This window comes from Oryzias melastigma, linkage group LG1, assembly GCF_002922805.2.
Source record: "Oryzias melastigma strain HK-1 linkage group LG1, ASM292280v2, whole genome shotgun sequence".
Taxonomy (NCBI): Eukaryota; Metazoa; Chordata; class Actinopteri; order Beloniformes; family Adrianichthyidae; genus Oryzias; species Oryzias melastigma.
In genome coordinates, this window is record NC_050512.1 from 22,218,386 (window position 1) to 22,242,699 (window position 24,314).

At 37.3% G+C, this 24,314-nt stretch overlaps 3 protein-coding genes across 4 annotated transcripts; 1 reads left to right on the top strand and 2 right to left on the bottom strand.

The window, feature by feature from the left end:
- Positions 1-1,393: 1,393 nt before the first annotated feature.
- Positions 1,394-6,814, bottom strand: zgc:101679 (uncharacterized protein LOC450058 homolog). Its single transcript, XM_024290348.2, has 12 exons — positions 6,672-6,814; positions 6,360-6,406; positions 5,237-5,309; positions 4,687-4,846; positions 4,484-4,552; positions 4,255-4,375; positions 4,085-4,177; positions 3,903-3,967; positions 2,166-2,247; positions 2,022-2,068; positions 1,750-1,805; positions 1,394-1,662 (listed from the first exon to the last, which is right to left on the bottom strand). The coding sequence occupies exons 1-12, from the start codon at positions 6,728-6,730 to the stop codon at positions 1,581-1,583; spliced, it is 954 nt and encodes a 317-aa protein (XP_024146116.1). The 5' UTR covers positions 6,731-6,814; the 3' UTR covers positions 1,394-1,580.
- A 332-nt stretch (positions 6,815-7,146) lies between these two features.
- LOC112157320 lies at positions 7,147-10,836 on the bottom strand. Its single transcript, XM_024290006.2, has 6 exons — positions 10,342-10,836; positions 9,803-10,066; positions 9,286-9,395; positions 8,447-8,572; positions 8,236-8,346; positions 7,147-8,141 (listed from the first exon to the last, which is right to left on the bottom strand). Exons 1-6 carry the CDS (start codon positions 10,439-10,441, stop codon positions 8,079-8,081), a joined length of 774 nt encoding a protein of 257 aa, XP_024145774.1. The 5' UTR covers positions 10,442-10,836; the 3' UTR covers positions 7,147-8,078.
- Positions 10,837-17,640: 6,804 nt separating this feature from the next.
- si:ch211-243a20.3 (uncharacterized protein LOC100151507 homolog) lies at positions 17,641-22,300 on the top strand. Of its 2 annotated transcripts, XM_036213262.1 has the most exons (4): positions 17,641-17,773; positions 21,039-21,158; positions 21,246-21,375; positions 21,869-22,300. In XM_036213262.1, exons 2-4 carry the CDS (start codon positions 21,044-21,046, stop codon positions 22,179-22,181), a joined length of 558 nt encoding a protein of 185 aa, XP_036069155.1. In that variant the 5' UTR covers positions 17,641-17,773; positions 21,039-21,043; the 3' UTR covers positions 22,182-22,300. The 2 variants fall into 2 exon arrangements, with proteins under 2 accessions (XP_036069155.1, XP_036069156.1); XM_036213263.1 differs by lacking the exon at positions 17,641-17,773 and having other exon boundaries at positions 20,052-21,158.
- The last annotated feature ends 2,014 nt before the right edge of the window (positions 22,301-24,314 follow it).

A 24,314-nucleotide genomic window follows, 5' to 3' on the forward strand; every position in this document is an offset into this window, starting at 1 on the left:
ACTTAAAAAAAAGAAAAAAAAAAAAAACATGTTGGGGATAACCAAAGACTATTTTGAAATGATTATGAGATGGCAACTCAACCACTGACTGTACAGTTATTGGACAGTGTAACCCCTCCCACTTCATGTTCTAAACAGGAAGTAGCTGCAAGCTCCAAGAAGTCAAAATCCCAAAGTCCTCTATTGAGAAATAGACAGTTATTACTCATTCTATTTGGATACATTTTTCTTGCAAATTTTTTAACAATATTTTTACTTTTTACTACGCACGTTTTTCAAGTTATAAACTGACCAATCAGAGGCCGCTAGCCCCACCTCAAATGTTTGATTGAAAAGCTTCTCTTGAGCCCACTTTCAGTGGAAGGGGTGTAGACTTCGAACAAGCTCACTCATGACAGGCGACTGTGGTTGCCCTAAAAACGTGACTGTCGTCTGGCTCCAAACGGCGGCGCTCGTAATGCTGAAAAATCATTGACAGATTTGGCCTTATTTCGCAAGAGCCGGAGGTAAGGCATTTTCCATTGGTAATATCACACCCCGTTTTGTCTGGTGATAATACGTCTATGCACATGACCTACGATTTGAGACAAAGTGGGGAATTTGGCAATTTTTGCTTGAGGACCTTCACAAAATTTCACTCACACCAGTTTAAGTCTAAAATCACAACTGAAGTTTTGTTAACCTGATCTTGCGAAAAGGGCCGCCATCTTGAATTTTTCTACAATTTTAGGCCCACCTGCAAATTGAAACTCCTCCTATGGATTTTGATCTATCTATCTGCCTAACTCTTCAAGAATGACAGAGAAACTACTAGGGGAAAAATGGTGAAGTTAGAAGTTGTAGATTTTTAACAACAATGGCATAGCAAACTCGCAAAAGTGGCATTTCCTCTGTTGCTTGTACATTTTTTTACATATAATATTGTGAAAATATATTACACGAATCCCTAGGTCAAGCTGAAAAATACAATATAAGTTACAGTATGAACATTTCAGGAATGTGGATGTTGTTAACAGCAAGCTCTGTTGCTAAGGAAATCCAAAAATTTACTTTTGCAGATTCTTTTAAAAATTACATAGACTTGTTCAGCACCCCCAGGGGACCAAAAAATAAAATGGTTGCTATGGAAATAAAGCAACAGTAAAGTGTCCATTTTGAAAAATGTTTTTTTCATGAATTTGTCACTTGCAACATAGGCCTAGGGGGAAAATGAACAGTGTGGAGCAGCTGCTCCGCGAGTGAGGGCGGATAAAAGGGGTAATGGGGGATTGTGGGGGGAAGGGTAGTGCTTGTGGGCCGTACAACGTCGCTTGAGGTTTTAATTTTCATATTTTTTCCACGTCGTCACTCACTGCTGTGGTTCTGATCTTAGCAACTACAGAGATTCTTGACGAGCAATCACATCGACCTCTTTATTCTTTACTTAACGATAAACATCAAATACACTTAAAGAGAAACACAAATGCGAAAACCTTTTAAATAAACACCGTTCTCCACAGCAGAAAACGGGCCCTAAAACAGACCCAGTCAGAGGCAGGAATGTTCCGTTATATATCGTTCCCAGAGGAAGCTGTGCCGGCCTAAATGCCTTGACCAGACGGTGTAATTCGCTCCTGCACCACTAGGTGGAGAAGGTGGTTCTGCTCAGCTGTCAGAAAGGGCCTAGAAAAAAATATGGAAATATGAATGGAAGGTAATTAGATAGTATTCCATGGAGCTCGAGGGGAAGGGATATTTGAGGTCACTCACCAAAGTTCAGTTTGAAGAGACTTCAGAGACTCGGTGTCCTTCTCCTGACACGCCATCTGCAAAACACGTCCCAGGTCAGCTCAAAACAAACACATCGCAGTTTAAATTTCTTCCTAAATAACATCCTGCATTGTATTTTTTTAAAGATACATTTAAAATGGTGAAACTAGTAAAAGAAAAATGTCCTTTAAAAGTCCCAGAGGGTTTTGAAAAGGACATTTTTGTTCGGCTGATCTGATATCCTGGGACTTGAACTAATGTTTGAAACTCACCACCACAGACTGCAGGAGCAGGAAGACGTTCTCAGGCAGGAACGACACTGAAGAGCAGAAACCATTTTCACTGTACTACCCACTCATAAAATGACATTGACTGAAAGAAGAGAGGAAACGTATGTGCTGAATGTCTGCAAATACCTTGACTGTGAGGGTCAAAAGACTCCCAGGCGTATCTCTCCAACGTCTGAGCGTGCTCCGGCAGCAGCTTCTGTGGCGGGGGCTGCAAACAAGGCGGGATCATTCATGGTTTTACTGGTTCCAATATTTTAATATTTTGATCATTAGATATTGCTGCAGAGAAAGTGAAACTAAAAAGCAGTATTTTTGGGTTACACAGCTGCATGTGACACCCGCAGTTTCTCCTATTACTCCAATTCTTCTTCAAGAGAGCCAGATTAGTTTGTTCCCTTTGGGGAAATTATATTTAGGTTTCATCATAGAGCATTAAATTCTTTTTAAAAATTATTTTATGCAGAAGTGTAAAGAACAAACCAGGAAAGGTGTCAGCTGTTTCCATTGACTATGAAATTTGAATGTATCTGCTGTAAGTCAGAGTACTGTTTACGTCCATCGCTGTGTTTTTGAATGACTTATTGCATGAGTTGGTTTGGTGTTTATTCATATATTAATAATTTAATGGAAACAGTGTCATTGCAAAATTGTGTTTTTTTTTTTTACATTTCTAGAATTTGGATAAAGTTTACCATATATGTGTAATAGAAGCGCAGCTACTGATCTTCTTAATCTACATTAATGCAAAAATAGATGCGGAAATTTAAAAAAGTGATTTCTAAAATGACAAACGTACACTTTTGAATAGTAAACCTTAATTTAATAACTATTCACAAAAACACAAATATTTCATCAATAAGACATTAACTGTGACATCTCAGCAGGTAAAAGTTTTTTTAAACAGTGGATTGTATTCTGTGTCTTGATTGGCTGTTGAACTTGTCAATCAATCTCCTGCATTCAGTTTACCAAACTTACATAAAATGTGTTTTCATTCTATAAAGCTGGACTTGTTGTTCATCTTAAGTTTGAACTTTGAGAGATTAAAAAAAATTAAAAGTGCGAAAAAAACAAAAATGTGAAAATGTTAACCTCTATCTCAGACAAGTGTATGAAGTGTTTTGTGAGGAGTTTTATAACCTTAAAACATACAGTTATTGTAAAAGAAAAAAGTAAAGACTTGTCTATTGTTGGTTACTTTTAAAACATAATTCACAAAAAAATTCCAGAATTCGATTTGGTTTGATTTACCAGAGCCTGAATCAATTTGATTGCAATTTTTATTTCAATTTGATTCAATTCAATTTTGAGTTTATACATTTAGACACTTTTGCTTAGAAATACATTTATAATATATATATGTTCTGAAGATAGTCATATTAATTAATAAAGTTCACATATTGTAAAATATATTAGTGAAATTATAATGAGATTGTTAATAACATACAGAGTTATATGGATTCTCAAACGGAGAAGCTCCAATAATTGTTCTGCCTCTCCTGGAGGGCGTTTCAGTTTGGCCACTAGGTGGCGATCGCGCTTTATAATTAGACCTTATTAAAAAAAAAAGCAAAAAAATGGTGCTTTAGACCACAAATGGTTACTTAAAAAATATTTCCTTCATTTAGTGAGCAATGTATGTTTAGGTCGATGGAGTGTTAACATTAGCCGTCCTATGAGAAATCCCTTTATACGTTAGCATCAAGGTAGCGGACTCTAGCATTATGCGTTACATCGATCTCTACTTTTATGGATCGATAATTGACTTATTAAGCTTAGATAGATCGATCAATCAATTGTATCAACCCAGCCCTGTTAATTCCTGCCAGGGAAAAAAATGTTATTACTGGTTACACTCGTTACCTCAAGTAGCATCAGCAGTAGAACTCTGGATATTTCACATTTAGCCACAATGTCCAAGAAAGCACCTTCGGGAAGAAAGTTCACAGAAAAACCATTCAGTGTCTTCATCTGCTAATAACAATCACCTCCTTTTTAAAAACATCTCAATATGAGAGTGTGTTGTAGGTAAAACTGAGGCTGACCGACGGGAGTGGAGGATCCTGGGAGTTGGAGTCCTTTCTCCTGACACAGGAGTTGCATCTCAGTGAAGACGGACAAAGCCCCGTCATAGTCGCCTGTAAAAAGACGAGAAACAGGTCCAGCCTGTGCGTACATGAACACACTGAGTTCTCACTGAGCAGACTGGACTTACGAGTTAGGATTTTACAGGAGGCCATCTCCCCCATTGACAGCAGAGCTTCGATGGGCGACTGCGTCTGCAACTCTGCTGCTCGCTGATAGTAAACAATGGCTTCTCCTGGTCTATTCATTTCCTTTGGAAGAAGAGGGAATTGTATGAACGTCAAGCCAAAAACGGGAATAAAAAAATAAAAAAAGCTGCATCATTAATCTTGAGGGACACTTTGAAGCTGGGATCCAACCTTGAGCGCGTTGCCAAGTTCTAGACACAGGCTGGCTGCCATCACCGGCTGGTTCATCTCAATGTACACCTGTGATGCATTTACAGAGCAGAATTCAAGCACGAAACCAGAATCATTCTTGCAGATGCTGAAATTACTGTCGCTAGTCAGCATCCCAAAGCTCAGCTGTCGGGCGAGGCGTGTCATCAGGGATAGCTGCGTACCTTTGTGGCAAAGCTGTAGCAGTTGAGAGCGGCTTGGAGGTGTTCGTCGAAGCCCGGGGCCTGCAGGGCTCGGTTCTCCTTCTCGGACGTGAGGAAGAGGCGGGCGGCTTCAGTTAAGGCCAGAGCCTCTCCGGGAGCATTAAAGAGAGTCTGCTCACACCTACAGGACGGCATCGGACATGAGGAACAGCAACAGCTAAGAACAAAACAACTCAACCAGAAACCACTGCATTATACCAGGATGAAAGGTTTCTGCTTCCCTAAAGTGTAAAATCTCAATCTGCAGTGACTCCTGATTAACAGCAATTTATAAAAGAAATACTCTGAATGCAACTTTAAGCTTAATTTTCTTTGTGTGTTCTCCATCATCAGAAAAATATCACAAGTACATGTTATAACACCAACTGCATGATTTTCATTGGACTGTATTCCTCTACAACTGTATATATATATTTTAAAAACTGAGATGATATTCCCTGTCTGGATCTATTCCACAATTGAATAAACAAATCAAGTTTGTTGAGTTTGAAACAGATGAAAGTGCACTCACCGAGCCATAGCCAGGTTACAGAAGGCAGCATATTGAAGGCAATCCTGCTGCTTCAGCTCTTTTGCCAACTGGCCTGGAAGAGTCCAGGAACATGAATATGACACACAAAAGAAAATGTCTGATGACATCAATTATTTGAAAACAGAAAAGCAAATAAAGGTACAGAGCTGAAGCTGAGATGACTTTAAATTATTACTTCTTCTAATAAAAAATACCTGCCCAAGAATACAGATTTCTAGAGGTAACAGCAACCTCGACAACTTTAACTAAAAACAGCATCCAAACAATTGAGAATTTGCTAATTTAGATTCTGGTAGTCATTAGTTTCCAATTACATCCTTAACCCCAGAACACACTCGCTGTAAAATCACTTTTGCAGGTAGTTTTTACTTGATATAATATACCTAATAAAAAGTATTTGCCATAAAAAAACATTCAAATATGACAACACATGACAAATTAGAGTAGCTGTCTTTTATTTTCATCGTGGTTTATGTAAGAAAATGGAAAATATAAGCATACGAAGATCCTAAAAACTGAAAATGACAGAAAAATTAGGAATTTGAGAACAAAAAATTCCTTAAAAAAATAATGATACTGGAGACTTGATCTTTGGTCCACCCATTCCTGGGACGTGTATGACTTTACCCAGGGATCCATGACACTCATAAAAATGCAATATATTAGAAATCATGTAAATACTTTTGCTTGGGTAAAAAATTCTCGGCGATAGTGATCTAGGGTTAAATATGGTTTTATTCTATATTTTTTAATTTGTTTTATACATTTTAATGTCAAAATTGGATCAATGCTTTCAGTTGGACATCTCTATATAAACTTTTAATGTCACTTTTTGAACATTCGGGATCATTATGCCTTTTTTGTCTGAAGTTGTTTAGTTTTTGTCGTGTCTCCTGAAATTGTTCGTCTTTTTCTGGATCCATCATTTAGCTTTATTAGGAAAATGAGTAGTTATGAACAACTTTAAAGCTGTACTCTTGTTGTATTTTAGGTCTTTACGTTTTCTTTTTCGGTGGTGCTGCTGAAAACTTAAAAATCGACGATAACCAATTAATTACAGTGACATAAATGTAAAATACAGCAAAGATAAATCGATTCTTACCAAACTGCTCACTCGCCTCCGCAACATTTGGCTTTCGAAGAAAACGTCTAAAATCACAAAACAAGCGATTTATACAAGGGATATTGCAGATAAAATGTAAACAAATTTTTAAAAATTTAATATAAGCTAACTGTGAGGCAGCCAATACGTTAAATCTGGATTAAAACGTGTAAATATATATTATTCTAACAGAATGCTAGCCTTGACAATTCCCCTTAGCTTAAGTGAACGTAATGTATATAACTGTCATACAGCTGCTTCTCATATTTTTCTTGCATTCACGAAACCCCAAATACACTAAGGTTTACTTACTTCTTTAGTTTATTAGACACAGCGCGATATCTCGCCAGAAAGTCGCTTTCTGCAGCCATGTCGTATGTAAACAGCTAGCTAAACCAAACAAGCTAAACCCGGAAGTTCCGGTATGAGCAGAGCTGTGATTGGTTCCTTGAGGCCAAACGTCACGAACTCACCCATGAGCTCGCTGTTTTCATTAAAAAAAGATAATAATAGGAATAATAACACGATAATAGGAAGATTTAAAGATTAAATTAGCAATTTAGATCACTTAAAATGTGAGGAAAAATAATAACGTTCTTTCTGTCCTCTACCACTACAGTAACAGATAACATTTTGTTGGTTAAAATAGCAAACAATGTTTTAAAGTGGCAATAAGAAACACATTTGTTCGTTTTCCAACCAGTTCATGACCAAAAATCTTAAACAGGTTTGATATTGCTTACTTAGGTATTTTTGTTTTATTTATTTTGTTACCCTTTGATCATATTACTTATAATAAACCAATAACATTCCAATTCAAGTAATGCACCAACACCACAAGATTTTTTATTTATTTGACTTTGTCAGTTTATTTCTTTTAACCCTTATGCTACCATTTAAAAGTTTGATGTCAACCAGACAATTTTTTGTTTTCCATGAAAAGGCACACTTTTATTTTTCAATGAGCTGTACAATGAATTGGACATATATTCAAGTACTTTAAGTGGACAACAAGAAGTGGCGGTACTCTCTTTGATGGAAGTCAAAACATAAAATGCAGAGAATCTTGAATGTAAATATTTATCAATAAAAAAAAATATTATTTTTCTATATGTCTTTCATGATCCAAACACCTCAAACCTTGATTCGTCCGTCCATAAAACCTTTTTACCTATCTTCCTCTGAGATTGAAGAGACCTGTGAGGCGTCTATTTCTCAAACTAGAGGCTCAAATGTACTTCTCTTCTTTCTCAGTGGTGCATCAGGGCCTCACACTTCTGTTAATGCTCTGGATAGGGCCTGTTTGTGCTATTCTCTAAAGAGAGTAGAACACACTTTTTGAAGGAAATCTTGGCTTTTTTTTCAAAGAATAGTCAAACTGCTTTCAGTTGTGCTACCAAAGGTTGTTTAATCATCTATTTGCCTTCTGATACAATGAGCCAACATTAGAACACTGGAGTGATGTTGCTGGAAATCAGCCTCTATATATAAATAATGCACCAAAACCAGACATTTGCAATTGGAATAGTCATTTTTGAATTATTTGCCACATTAATGATGTATAGAGACTTTTTGAACAGTAATTGAAAAAAATAGGGCTCTGCTTTCACAAAAGTGTGACTTGAAGGCTTCACTTAAAGCAAGCTTTAATAGTAACAACAACAACAAAAATCAAATTATAATCAATGCTACAAATATGAACAGAAGCCAAGATTTCTTTCAAAAGTTCTCATAAACACATTCCAATGCGCCTTCATCTTGGTGCTCTGCTGTTGGCTCCACCTGAAGGGGAAGAAAGACCAGCAGAACAACATGGTTAATGATTTATTTTTAATGAGTAACTTCAGCCATAATAATACATGAGATTACAACTTACTGTTTTAAGCATTTCCCTTTTCTTTGAATTAGTTTTCTTGATTTTCGGTTCCGCTTCAGCAGCTGAGCAGTCCAGCACGCCGTAAATGGACCTGGGGCGACTGTCTAGACTCTGGGAGTAATTTTTCATGCCAGTGTGAAGAAATATGCATGTATTTATTGAGATAAGTATGATGAAGTGAGTTTCTGCATGTGATGAAGAGCATGCTTACAGCGTAAACAGAAGTTGACGGTGGTGACATCACGTCCTTGTCATCTTCCTTTATCTTTGCGACCTTTTCTTCTTTGTTCTGCTTTTCATTTCTGCCAGTGTTGTCACATTCTGTGCTCTTTTTTTTCTAAAGAAAAAGTATATTAAGAGAGTCTGATGACTGGATGTCATACCTGGCGTTTGCAACTTAAATCATTATATGTTTTTTGTATAAACCAAAATATTATGCAAGACAAAAATCATTAAGTTATACAAATTATGCTGGTTTTTTAATATATTTTAAACAAATATAGCTTTAGTTGTACTCTTATAGGAATCTATGGCATCACTTGAGCACCTGATGTCCCCCTTGTCTCTTAATTTTCATGTTGGACTGAAGCCTTGAAGCTTCAGATTTCAGAAAAATCAGAGAAAATTTGAAAAAAGGCTTCAGAAATTTACTATATTTTATTAACAAATTACTAGCTTTCAGTTAAATGTTATTAATTAAAGTAGTTGATTTTCTTTTTTGTGCTTTTTCCATCTCTGATCTGCTACATGTTCTGTTCTTCTTCTATAAAGGCGTGCATAACTTCATGTAGTTAGGAAGGTGTTATCTTTTGTAACAAATTAGGGGAAAAAATACACTCTCTTTGAATAAAAATCCATAAAGACAACAAGTTGGATTAGTTTGGTGTAAAACAAATTATGAAAAAAATAGGCGTTTTGATTAATATTTTGGCCATATCTAAGTACATCAAAAAACACTTCCTATTGTTTCCCAACAAGGCAACAAGTGCAATAAAAACATTTCATCTTACAACACCCAATTTGGCTGCGTTTCAAACCGACACATCTTACCCAATGTCCTCTGAAGGCGAACACTGAGCAGACCACACTGGATAACAGCAGCACTCCAGTGATGGTGCTCAGAATAATACACTCGGAGAGGTCCGTCTTGTAGCCTTGGTCTGAAAAACACAAGTGACTTGTTGTCAAACACAATTTATATTTGAAAAAGGTAAATAATATAATTTATTGAGTTTTTTTCTTGCAACAAAAGTTTGTAGAACTCCATAAAAGTCAGATAGAGGGTAGAACATCTCTTAAAGTCAGGGTAAAATAAACTATAAAAATAAAAGTATTGTTTAAATTCACTCTTTAATTTAACATTTTAACTGATCTTCTTGACTACATTTTTTAAAACTCTTTTCTTCAAATGTAATTGTTGTGTTTTATTTAAGACTTCTACATGTTCAGTAAATCATTGCTTGTATTCTCGTACTTCAACAAAACTATACTTGATGCTTACTTTCAGACAGAGTTAAAATGTATGAAATGGAATGACTGTTTAACTCTTTCAGTTCCTTATACTCACCTGCCACTCGTAGAAACCAGTGAACTGTGGCCCCTTTGTACTGGCAGTAGTATTCTCCCGATTCCGTCACGTTCTTGAACTCCAGCATTTTGTTAACTGTTGTGTTTCCTGTTTCTTGGATTTTTGTACTGCCTATCCGTGCACGAGAAGGGTTGAAGCACTCTAAAGTGCCTGCAGTCTCATTTACAGGAAGGTCAAGAGTACAACAGACTGTGAGATTTTCCTTCTTAAAGGCCACAAAGACAGTGCTGTTCATGCTTATTCCTGCAAAGAGACACAATCTGGGATTAGGTTCAAACTGACTGTCTATTTAGCACTCTAGACACCTGAATCTGAAGCTATTGGTGCTAGAATATGTTTTAGTGTGTACGCATCAATCAATTTTCACATTTTTTGGTGTAATTTATGGCAAGAAAATAAAAGTATGTTAAAACATATTAAGTAATGGTTTAAAAAAAAACTCTAAATGTTGCTGCTACATTTCAAAACACAGGCTACAGATAAAATAGTACACAAAGTACGTTAAGTAAACAGCTTACTTGGTGCATCCATCCCCGTGCAAACGGAGGGCAGGAAAAGTACCAAAGTTGACAAAAAAGTTGACAAAAAAGAAAGATGAGAGAGCTGTTGAGCCTTCATTTCTCCAAAGCAGATTTGTCGCAGAGATTTTAGTCCAATTTTTAGAAGATTTCTCTGTTTTCCTCCTTTCACTTGGTGAACAGACTACAGATAGTTTTCCGGTCTGAAGCAAAACCAGAACTTCCTCATTTTATTCCTATAAGTTGACTCAGTGGGGATCTTAAAGGGACCCAACCTTAAATAAACAGATGAGAGTCACATGAAAGTAATAAATACAATGTTTTTAGTTGTTGTTGTTGCTGCCTTTCCAAAAGTGAGTTGTAACTCAGCTATATTGTTCTGATTTGAATTGTTAGATGTGTTATATTGATAGGCCCTGTCATTTACAGTTTTTTTTAAACATCCATTTGGTTTTGGTTATCGCTAAAGGGATTTTTCTTATAACTCTTTACATAAAGAATAATTCCCGACAATGTGGCAAGAAAAAATGCACGTCGTGGAAGTCTAAAGCGCCCAACGCAACGCAAAAAAAGTTCTCTTTTTTTTGTACAGTTGTGGCACAGCAGTAAACAGGTATCTAGCCCTATCCAATATGGCGTCCAACTTTGTGTATGCAACAAGCTAGCGTAGCAACTCTAGCCTATAAGCTATAGCTCATTGAATAACAAAATAGGTACAAGCTAGCTTAGCAGTTTTTAGTAAATGTTTAGCTTTCCTCCATTGCCTGAAACAAGCTAACAATTCTGTTTGCTTTAAGTCCCACTTCATTCTTCTGATTATAGAAAACATAAATAAGGAAAATTAAGCTTAAAATTAGATTTCAATCGTGTATTTATTCATTCTTCTGTATCAGGAGTAGACAAAAAAAAAAATGCAATTTGTAAAAGATCCATTTTGTGACATATAAAATACACTGGGCAAACCACAAGCTCCCTGCTGTTTTACTCATCTGAGCTGGCATCTGACTCAGAATTGTACACCACTAACGTTAGCTAGGGGTTGTGAGGGGCTGTAAGCTAGCAGGAGAGACTAAGCGATGATGAGAAATTAGTACAAGCTTACTCTGTGCCAACAGATGCAAATTTCTAATAAAATCCTGCCACTCTGTAAAAATGTTGTATTAGAAAACAATTTGCTTAATTAATAAAATAAAAAAGCATAATTCAAAATTCAAAGACAGCTGTGAACGTTCTGAAAATAAACCAAAAGATGATTGGAGTGGGTTTTACTAATGTCTATTGTACAATTGAACACATTTAGCTGCTGTTTCTTTTCTCATTGATGTTATCTGCTGGGAGGTCATCATTTCTGCCCTCTAGTTTCTGCATTTGCATCTTTTCAGCTATGTTTTAGAAAAAAAGCCCTGTGGTAGCAAGGTGGTGTTAAGCTAACAGTGGAAGCCTGGTAAAACAGAGATCATTGCTTGTTTTTGGTAGTTGTGTGTGAAGGAATAAGGGTCCAGATCTAGTCTAAAGAGAGTGAGCTTGAGTTGACATGAAACTGTACTCCTGGTTGATCATTTCCATTGTGCTCATTGTTTTGCAGATTTTATTCCAGCTCTCTGAGTCTGTTCTCATGCTGCGGCTCCAGTGAGGTCAGAGTTGGCTTGTTAAAAACAGCCAGAAATAAAATGCAGAAAAGTCAAGTGAACAGGAGGAGAGAATATGTGAAAGTAAAGGAAAAAAGTGTGTTGTTTTTGTTTAGTGGTTAATGTTCATGCTGTGGTTTTGCTGAGGGCCTCATGATCAGCTATCGCCTCTCTGGAAACTGAGGTTAAACAAAAAAAAAACAAAGTTATGCTTCTGCTGAAAATGTTAATTTGACCTCAATGTTTTCCATGTTTCAATAGCCAGTTTAGTCAAAAATAACAACTTTTAGATAAAAGTTATGCTGATCTCCACACAGACTGGTCATACTCTTTGACATTATATAGATGGACAGAACATGTGGAGGAATAATTTGTTGGTTGAGATGGAGTGGTTCTGAAGTAGTTTTTCAGTTCTGTTTTAAATCAGCATGATGTCAAACCCAACATGGAATAAACGAGGATGGACAAGCAGGTTTGAGAGCCAAAACACTCCCTGCAGTTGACTGATGGAATGATCATAAGGCCAGGCTCAGTGAAGATGGACTGTAGACCAGATAAATACCTAAAAATAGAACGTAACGCAGTATAGTTCTTTGTGAATAAAATGTAACAAATTTAAATAATTTATTAATGAATGTGTACCATATTTTCAGCACTATAAGTTGCTCCCAAGTATAAGCTACAGAAGTAAATAAAAAAGCATAATAAAGAAGAAAAATAGTAGAATAATAGTTTAAGTTGTGCTTTTGGGAGAAATGTATTTAACAAAATATGGGAAGAAGAACGAACATTTCATCTTGAAATACAAATTCTAATAATGTAATAGATAACAATAATAGACTGAATGTTCTGTATACACGTTTCACTACTGTAACTGTATTAGTGCGACAAATGAACAATTATTCAGATTCAATTCAAGTCAATTTTATTTATATAGCCCAATATTACAACACAGTTGTCTCAACAGGCTTCACACCGGTAATTGTCCAAAAACATAAAATCACTTATAAAATATTAAAAATAGCTGGGGGACAGCTGTGGTCACGAGACGAGCCAGAGGCGAGGTCCACTGCCAAGGAAAGGAGTAAAGATGATCCACCTGGAATCTCTGGAGAGACAACACATGAATCGCACAGCACCAAACAGAGGCACAGAGAACTAAATGAAAAACGGATGACAAAGAACAGTGGAATAGTTAGGAATAGAGGACAGAATTGTAGGGCTGGGTATTGATTATAATTTCCAGAAACGATTCGATTCGATTAACAAGAACCTGAATTGATTTGATTCCAATTTTTTGTTATTCTTTCGATTCTTCAACTCAATTTAATTTTGAGTTTAAACATTTATACAAATTTGTTTGGAAATACATTAATAGTCTACTATATGATTTTAATATATTTATATTAATCTAATACAGTTCACGACTGTAAAATATGTTGGTGAAATAATGAGATTGTTAATACCATACAGTGTCACATGATTTCTCAAAAGGAGAAACTCTAACAAAAATGTTCAGATCATTAACATTGATAACATTGTTCTGCTTCTCCTGGAGGGCGTTTCAGTTTGGCCACTAGGTGGCGATTGCACTAAAGCATTACACCTTATTCCAGAAGAAGAAGAAAGTATGAGAAAAAAACAATGTCTTAGACCACAAATTTTTGCTTTCAAAAATAATTTCTCACAGCTGCACGGCAGGTTAGGATAAACAGAGCTTGTCTTTTTCGTGCAACAAGCCACCTAGTGGTTATCTGGTGAACTGACCTCTGCACATTTTGTTTTCAAATGCGCCTCAAACAGGAAGTTGGGTATTGCCTGCTAGCTATACAGTTACAAATTATGTGCATCATGTTGCATTTGGTTGAATATTGATAGAAATGAAGGAAATTGTGTGTAAAGGAGGATTTGTGTCTCCTTTAGCCTAAAAAAAGATTTTGAGGAGGGCAGTCTTTAATTTTCAGTGTTGGAAAGAAGAGCTTGGTTTGCAGTGTGGGCGTTTTGCGAGCTTCTGGGGGTGGGACAAAGCGCAGTGTTCACTTTCCTCCACACCCACACAGTGTTGGAGAAGTTGCACTGTGGACCATGAAAGCATGAGAGCATACCTTCTTAGCGCAGTGTCAAAACAGAGAAAGTGTGTGTGTGTTATTGGAATTCAGCTAAAGGTGACAAATTGCCTGTTGCTAATGCAAAACAGGTGCCGGCGCTGGCCTTACTTTCTCACTCTGTTAACTTTCCGCTGGAGCTTTTGGCAGCGTTAGATGCTCAAGTCCTTTTTTCTAATAGTTTACCCCATTTGTTTGTCTTTTCCTTCAGCTTTGCTCTCCTTTTTTCTCTATTCAAGAAAATCTTTCACTTTTTTCTCTTTGGAATATTATTAAGCCAACTATGACCTCATTGCTGCTGCACAAAAACAGATATGGAAAGCTGGGATCACATCTGGGTGCCAGTCAATGAAAAATAAGTCATTCCCAATCCTTTCCTGTTTCCTATAATCCATATCAACTCTTTTTCTTAGGTAGGAATGCACCAAAATCCCTTTTTGCTGACAGCAAAAGAAATATTCCAAACACATTATACATATGCTGTATATATATATATATATATATATATATATATATATATATATATATATATGATATTAGATATATATGATGTAAGATATTAGAATTCTTTTGAGCTTATTCAATCTCTTAAGGCATTTTGGATTATATTATCACAGTAGTTAATTCTGAGTGACTGGGGCCCTGACAAACCAGCTTAACTTAATTCTATTTAATTGTTACATATTCAAACTGTCCAACATTTGTGAAGTTTTAAAATCTTTAACTCAATTCTAACTTCTGTATTTCAGAAAAAATCTGTCAGAGGTTTCACAGCAGTCATTCCTCCAATACGGGAAGTACAGTGGAGGAAGTAAGTATTTGATCATTCGCAGATTCTATAGGTTTTCTCATCTTAAAAGAAACTGACAGTCGGTCATTCAAATTGTAGGTTCATTTCAACAGTAAGACGTAAAAAAATCACAAAGAAAATCAAGAAATATATTTAGATTTATTTGGATTTCATTGAGTGAAATAAGTATTTGAACACTCTTACCAGAAAGACTTAGTATTTGTGGCGTAACGACCTGCTGCTGCTGTACTGCTGCTTTTCAACATGCCCTGCCGTTCTGCTCCCCTGGCAGGTGCATGGGGCAAATGATTTTAATTATCAGCTGCCAGGTATTTAAGTCAGATGCTGCCTCACAAAGGCAGGCAGGGAGCGGAGCAGAAGGGAGGTGGGTTTGAGGTTTAGGGTTTAGGGTTTTGTTGTGCTGGGTTTGTTTTGTTCTTTATCCTCTCTTTGTCCTCAGCAGTCTTATAATGCTGGGTTTTGTTATTTTAGTTTGGGGTTTGACCTTGGTAGTCTTGATTTGCAGGCTTTGTTTGTTTCTTTTTTTTTAGGTGGATTTTGGTTGGGCAGTCTTTAGCAGGGAGTTGCTGACTCTGATGATCGACATGGCTGGATCAGCAGTCTCCCTGACTTATTTTAGGTTTGGTCAAGGTTCCAATCCCTTTTTGTCTATCTTTTTGTTTGAACCAGCACACTAATTCATTTTGTTCTTTCTTACAGGACACAGAGTTTTGTTTATTTAATAAACTGTTCTTTTAATGTTCTTATTCTGAGTTCAGTTTTCATGTTATTGTCCCATTTTTTCTTATTTTCTCCAAGACTTGAGGCATGTGTGACCATTGGGTACATAACAGTGGAAAACCTTTGCTATCCTAGTCATGTTGACGTTGGGAGTGGGGTCATCTGGACCCCACAAGACAGCACGCTTAACTTTTTTTTTTTAAATGATTTTAGATTTTTCAATGGTGTCTGTGGCAGACATGAAATCCTGTCCGCCTTCATCCACATTTGTCATGGGAGGGATACCACATCAGTGTAAGGCTTGGGTCATCTGGACCTCATAAGATAGCGCAAAGGTTCGCAGCACAGAAGTCAGACCTTTCTTGTAGTTGTTGGTCAAGTTCTTCACATATCAGGAGGAACTTTGGTCCAATCGTCTTTGTATATGGCTTATAAATCTTTAAGATTTGGTGGCTGTCGCTTAGCAACTCCAAACTTCTGCTCTCTTCATAGGTTTTCTGTACGAGTGACATCCAGAGACCTGCTTCTTTAGCTATTCCTTGGTTGTATGTTTTGGGTCATAATTGTCACAAATGGGAAAAAACAGCTAAAAGTCCATAAGGGTCAGGAAGGCAGAGGTGAGGTACTGGCATAACAATGTCAGAGAGCAGGCTACATTATTCCCAGATCAGGCATGCGTCGAGGGCTGGTGGCAGACAGAGACAGAGTCAGGGAGGTATCAGAATCAGGAACACAAGAAGGCAGGTCAGCATTTAACGCTCAGTATGAACACAGAGTGGCATAAACAATACTTTGCACTGAGCGAGGCTCTGTGAACTACTTAAAACTCAGAGGTTGATTGTCCAATGCAAATTAGGTGAGCGGCATCTGGGAACTACGTGCTGGGCTGGCTGGGAGTTAGTATTCCGGAGATGGCTCCTGCCGGTGACCAAAGGGGGAGACAGAGCTCTCACTCCTGACAATAACTCTGTTGGAAGATCCATCTATGACCAAGTTTAAGGCTCCTAGAGGATGTTTTCCCTCATGATTTGACAGTACATGGCTCCATCCATCCCCAAACCATAATGCTTCCACCTCCATGCTTGACAGTGGGTATTCTTGGGGCAGCATTTCTATTCCACAAAAGGTAGTATTGATTCCAAAGAGCTCAACTTTGGTGTCATGTGACCACAGAACCTTCTCCCAATCACTCTTCAGGCAGACCTGCACATGTGTCTTCTTAAGCAGGGTTACTTGGCAAGCACTGCCAGATGTTAAAACATTGGGTTGTCAAGTATCTCCCATGGTGAGATGATCAGCCAACTTCTGCCATGTTGTTTTAGTTCTCTGTGTTCTCATGACCTTGAAAACCACCAGGTCAGATCTGGTTTGGAGCTCCAGACCTATAGGGGGACTGATGGTCACGTTCTTGTGTTTCGGCAACAGCTGTCACCTGAAACTCCACCTTCTTGCTCAAGGTTTTGTAGTCCATTCTGGTCTTGTGTAGGTCTACAATCTTTTCCCTTAAATCCACTGAAAGCTCTTAGTCTTTCCCGTGTAGGAGAGTTTGGAGGTGACTTTTCTACAGGTGAGTAGTTTAAGTCAGGTGACTGGTTGATTAGAAGAGTCTAACTGGTCTGCATGAACCAGAACTCTCAATGGTTACTAGGGGATCAAATACTTCTTTCCCTCAATGAAATGCAAAGAAATATATAAATACTGCAAAGTCAATTTCTTGGTAACAGCACTATAAATCAAACATTTTACCCAAGTCCAGCCACAATGACTCAACTTCAAGATTTCACTTTGATAAATGAGAAATTTCACCAACATTTATCTGCACGTCAACATAAAGTAAAATGTTAAGTGTAGAGCAATGAACTAGTGAAGAAAACTTCCCGTGCTCCACCTGTGCCTCAGAGGACAGAAGGAGAGCCGAACAGAGGCTGCTCTGGAAGAGGAGGATGTGCCACACATCTGGCTGCAGCTGGAATGCATGTGAGCAGGAGAGGGAGAGCGTAGAGGGAGGGGTGTGTCGAGGTGCAAAGATACCACATCGTCTAGACCTTCAGCGAATGAAGACGCCACGCTGCACCAGAAACGCCGACTTCAGAGCACCACCGAGCCAGACGACTGAAGAGCAAGCCGGAGGAGGCCACTTGAGTCCTGACGTCTCGTCATCGCGGCAGGTTGGGAGTATTTCATCATTGCTCTGGAACTTTCTGCGGCGGGTATCACCCGCAAGAAGTTTGGCACAAGTTTGTAGACATTGGTTTGTGACTTGATGTCAAACGGATTTGGGAGGTTTCGACTGATTCTTATGCATAACAGTGAGTCACAGATTAGTTATAGTTTGGTGCGATGCTTCATACTTTCCTCACATGGATTCAATCAGACTTCATTTTTGCTTTGGTTGCTTTCCCACTTTTGTTTTTCTCTCACAGAACACGGATACGTTAAAAATCTGTTTTTTTCTCTGCCAGGTTGAGCTAAGGTCATTCTCTCTTCTGTGCAAACACTCAAACTCTCTCTGGTTCCTTCACAGAACAGCCCTAAGTATTGAGTGAAGGTGTGCTGTAATCCGTGTTTTACTGAAGGTCAGAGGGCGAGCTTTTGTGAGGCGGCTTCAGTCCTTCTGCAGTTTCTCCATCACCGTCTTCTTTCTTCCACTGCCAGCTCCCCAGGCTGTGAACTTTTCATATTTTGCACACAGATGGGGGTTGGTCACAACGTTTTTTGGTTAATTTCAGGTATAAACTTAAATCTACAGCTAAGTTTCTTGCATGAGATTACTTCATTTGAGGCAAATTTTCTCCCAAACTTGTGCAAAAACATTAATCCCACTCCAACCATATTTTTTTTTTCCATCATAAAATCATTCCATGTTCTTTTAATTATGACCTTTTTACCCAAAGGCAGAAAAACTTTGTCATTTTTAAGACATATTTTATGTACAGCGGCAATAGCTTTTTAGAAATCTAATTCTGGTTTGTGGGCGGGACTGTTGGCACAGAGCAGCCTGGCCCCTCCCCGTCGCTGTGAGCTCTGTTTGTGCGCTCACGCGTGAGCTTGTAGCCTCAAGCTAGCATTAGCGGGGAAAAATAACGATAAAGTTTGGTGTGTGCGTACCGAGCGATTCATGCATAATTTTTAAAGATTTGCATGTGTAAATTTGTTTTAAACAGTTGTAATTTTGCATGTGTAAATCAGATTTTGTATTTGTATGAATTTTGTCATTTTTGTACTTATGCACATAATGTATTATATAATTCATAAGTCATGAATATACACGCACAAATCTAAAGTTATGCATAAATAAAGAATTACACTCACACAAATCAAGAATTATGCAGTTTTAATCATACATTCTTTTATATAGGTCCTCTACTGTAAGAGAATAATTCCACAAGAACAAGTTCAAAACACAAAAAAGGCAATTTTCATTGGAGTGAAGTATTTTTCTTTCAATATAGTGTAAGGTAATGCTGCAGGAAATAACTGTAATGGAAAGGTTTAGTACACCTCCTGTGTTGAACCTCATCTGTTCTGGAAAAGATGGTAAAACTCAAAGATTTAAGATTTTTTACATTTTTTACTACAAACTAAGGTTGTGTCAGAATTCCTTCACTAATCACTACAAAGAGCACTGTATACTATGTTCACCATTTTGTAGTGCTCTCCGGTTCTACAATCCCAACATCCAGTGCCCAAGAAATTTCCCAGAAACCTCTGCAAAAAAACAGTTTACAGTGATGCTTACTATTGGGGAATATAGCTGCCTATCATTTGAGTGATTTTTCATGTGAATAAATGTCATTTAAATTCAATTTTTCATAAATCATCTAAACTTTCATCATCAGAACACAGTGGATTTATGCTCATAATTATTAGGTTTTTCTTGTGGGAAACTGTCAATGTCATACTTGCCATTAAAATAATAATTTAAAAAAATAGTGTACATAGGGTCCGAATTGATTTTAAAAGTCACTTGTTTGTCCTGCATTATCTAGTTTTTTAGTTGTTAGGGAGGGAATTTGGATTGTGTACATTGTGTAAGATATAAAAAAAACTAGTTTCATTACAGATTTTGCTTAACTTGAGATATTTTCTACACTAAGTGACTCAAAACGCTCAAGTTTAATTTGACTCATGCAATTTTTAAGACAAATTTATTACAAAAATTTTAATTTAGGTCCTATTTTTAGATAGAAATATGGATAATTGGACAGACTTAAAGAAAGGATATATTTTTCAGGAAAATTAATTCCTTTTCAGGCCTATGAGGAAGATAATAAGGCGCTATACAAGTATGTGCTATTTACCATTTTAAAAATATCAAATTTTATGCCTGATAACATACTTATCTCAAGAAATAATATTTCCAATAACCAGAACAACATACCTAATCATGAGTGTTTATAGCTAATTTCAAGATTTATTTTGGCATTAAAATTGAAGAACGTCAACACTTATTTTGAGAAACCGTACCAAAACAAAGTCTACTAGTTCTGTAAGCAGATTGTTTTCACTCATAACAAAGTGGTTAAATCTTATATTCTGCATTTTGTAACTTGTTTTGAGAAGTACATTTTTTTCCAGTGTACAATTATCCACCTGGTGTGTCCACAGATTCATAACCCCCTATTGAAAGACTAGAATCTGTCCATCGTACACCACAGTACTTTGGATAATTTGATACTTTGGATAATTTTTTCAGTTTTTTTTTTATATATACAATAAATAGACAGAATTAACTGACGGAGTTCATACAGGTGCAGCGTCTATCTGTCTGCAGTGTTGCTAGACTGGGAAAAGCTCAATTTAAGTAAATACCTGAACAATTTGTTCAGAAAATTCCCAATCTGGCAACATTGTCACACTTTGCCCCTCCCTTCTTGCTTGATTAAAGAATAGAGTTATTAAAGAGCCAAATATTTGCATCAATGGCAGGATTTTTTGTTGTGCTGTTTATTTATTTATCCTTTTACATTTATTAGTGTTGCTTTTCTTTACTTTTTCCCTAGTGACTGATATTTTATCATTGCCTTTTTTTTATTTTTGTGGTCCTGTTATACTTACATTTTTTTTATATATATATATGCACTAGTTACTGTTTTCTTGTTATTATTATACTATACCATTAATAATATACATGTTCCATATGTGATGTATGTTCAATTCAGATTGTTGTAAATAGTTAAACTTTTTTCTTTGGTGAAAGTCTCTGTCCTGTTTATTTTACACTTAATTAACAAAAAAGTATATTTCCAAAATTATTCTATATGAAAGAAAAAAGTATTGGTATCTGCGATACTAGTCTTGTAATTAGTTTGTACTGGATCGATGGCCAAATTTCCAGTATTGCCCACTCCTAATAAAAGCAATAAAAAAGGAAATTGTTTCCAGACTGCATAACTTTGATTTTTTTTTCTCTTTACTCAAACCTTTTTGAAGGGATCATGGGCCCTCCATCTCTGTGGACGGCTCTGATGGCAGTTGCCATGGCAACAGGGGCCCAAGCTGTCAGCGAGGAGAATAATGTGGACTACGGCTATTGGAACTACAGAGAAGGAGGTATGAGTTCAAGAGCCTGAAGGCTTGAGCGGGTGGATGTTGCGAGGGGAGCGAAAGGCAGAATCACAGCCTCTGCTCTGGTGTCAGCCGACAGCGTGAACGTGGCCTCCGTGCGCAGTGTGACCAGGGTTTTGGACGTCTGGGGGAAACGCATCTTCAGGGAGATCAAGACTTTGCTGCACTCCCAGCCCAGCACGCTGCTGCCCGACTACTCCAGGTACCACACATTACACATTTATTTATTGCTAAAATTTTCTATGTATCTATTTTTCATCAAAGGCAAAAAGTAAAAAAAAAAAAAGAAAAAAAACAATATTATTTTTCTTGGTTTGGTTGTTAAATAGTTGACATCAAAGAGGATTTTTATTTAGAATGAATAAAAAATGACTATTAAATGTCTACTAAAGTCGTTCTTCAGGTGCTGCTGTACAGGCAGAATATTTTTCTTATTTGCAACAAGTCTAAAAGTTTTGATGAATCTAGATTTTGTTTACATTAAATGTAAGTAAAAAAAAAAGTAAAAAGATTAAATATATTAGTAATGTATGAACACATTTTTAGCTTCTTCATAATTGTATTATTTTGAGAGGCCAAAAAAATTGTTTGTGTTTATGTTCTAAACAGTCTTGTAAATTTCAAATTTTGTTTTTACTTTTAATGTTACCAAGTCTTAATCCAGTGAAGCTGCACCTCCTCTGCTCCTCCTGCAGGGTGCGCCCTCTGTCTGAGTCCATCAATGATCTCTTCAGAGAAGTCTCTCTGCTCCACCGCCGCATCACAGAGCTCTCTCATCGCCTAGCAACGCTGGAACCCATCCTCCGTCGCCTTGGCTACCAAGGGGAAGACGGGGAGGAGACGGCGGGAAGCAGGGCCCAGAGCCTCAAGGGGGAGGCCACGACTCTCGCCCGGTTCGACCCGAGAAGCAAAGTGAGGGCGAGCCCGCCGAGGGGGAGCAGGGTGGTGAGGAGAAGACGGCTGAGGGTCCTCAGGAACAGGGGAGGGAAGCTGATCCGGGACGACTAAAGGACGAGCGGACAGCAGGAAGGAAGAGTTTGTTTGACTGTTTAGAACTTGTAGCATGACCTGACTCTCTCAGACATGATGCTTTATGACGAAAGATTAAAAGAAGATACAAGATTTTACTCTTTTTAATCAGCTCCTTTATTAACTAATGGTTCAGGATAAAAGCTGCAACAAATTTAAGCTTTTAATTTGAATAATCTGTAAAAATGAATTGATTCAGTAACTTCTTTCAGCCATACCAGGAAACGTAATTGTGAAAAATCTAATCTAGTCCTTCAAATCTATTGAAAAAATTAGATAATTTAATGCGATCACGACAAATGTGAAAGTATTCCAGCTTTGTGAACTCTGACCTTCCACGTGATCTGACCTGAAAGTCATTTTGAGTTCATAAATACGACTTAGTAGTGAAAACAGCAAATGTTTAGCGAAGGTCAGAAAACGATCAACTAAATGCTTTTCTTCAGGATAAAGTTTATGGTTTAACAATAATTATGTATTGGGAAAAGCCTTAAAACACAGTACATGTCCTGATACGTGTCTCACGATACGATACATATCATGATATATCCCAAGTCACAAACAGGTAGTAAGCCAAAAACATAAAAGAATTGAGAAAGAAAGAATAAACTATTACATGAACATTTTGACCATTTTTGCCTTCTTTCCCCTAAATTCATCTGTTCGTGACATAAACTCCTATTTGCATCACATTTTCTCAAGATTTTTGTTTTTTGACTCCAGTATTAGATTAACATGCAACACAACAGCTCACAGGTTTGTGTTCAGTGTAATAACCTGCAAATAATGAGTAAATAGGCTAATTTAGAAGCAACATTTAGATGTGCAAAACCCAAAGTGTGTGGGTGAAGGTCATAAAGGGGCAGCAGTGATGGTGCCTGATTGGAATTCCAACATCCATCAACAATATAGACGAATTGTTACTGACCATTTATTAAATCCTCTGAGAAAAATAAATGAATTTTAAAAAACTGAAAATTGTTGGAAAATTAATAATAGAGTTTTTTGCTTGGGGACCCGTGCTTTATAGATACTGAGGTAACAAAACCGAGTTTGGTGCTTTTGGGTTAAAAAAAAAAGTGAAACTGATGGACGGAAGCAGGAAGTTCTCCAGAATGTCTTGATGACGGGGTGATCTTGGACCTGAGTAAACACCGTACTGGACACCCAGTCGTGTGATTTGCCCCTTTTCTTTCTTCTTCCAATCTTAGACCTTGAATTCAACATTTATTTTCACTTCAAAAGAGGACTTTGGATCGCTGAGCAACACTGAGATCTTCCAGTCCTTAACCCAGGTGGACTGTAAAAAGTGAAATATTGGATCAATTCACAAAAGCTCTGTAATTTTTTACATTTTAGAAAAAATAGTTTTTTATCAAATTTGATTTTAAATTGAATAAACTATCAATTCAAAATTTTATTTAGATAAAAACTAATCTTTTTCTTATTAGATTTAATGTCCACTTTTTTCAGTGTGAGACCCCACTGATGTAGTCTCGGGTTTTAGTGGATTTTAGAGTGACTTTATGGGCATCAGTGATTGCCCAGCTTCTCATCCAGATCCACAGTGGATGTTTTGCCACTTGGTGTCAGCACTCGCCCGCCGCCACCATCACATGTGACATCCAGACTGGAGCAAGACGGCCTCGGTGCTGCTCAGCTGAAGTCATGAGCGGTCTTCACAGGTCCAGCAGGGGGTGCTTATTATCTGCTAACATAATTATATCCTCCTGTTCTCTTTCTTTTTTTTTTTATTTTGGGTGATAGTGTATTGTGGGCACAGACATCCAACTTCATTAAAACTTTGCCACGCGTTTCTACAGCAACCAGTTTCCCTGCATCTCGCCGCCCTCACACACCGCTGGCTGAGATTGTTTGTTGCTCGTGTTTAACCAAAACATGCTTCTTTTGTTTCCATCTTTCTCCGCTTTTTGTTGCTGTAATCTACACTGTAAATCAAAGAATCCTCTCTTTCTTTCCCTCCCTGCCCATCTCGCTCCACTCTTTTCCTTGCTCTGTGTGGGCGTCGAGCTCAAGCTGTACTTTCCATTTTGGGTACGGTATTGTCATTGTTGCATCCAATCCAGTTAAGATGCTGTGGGAATACTGTAG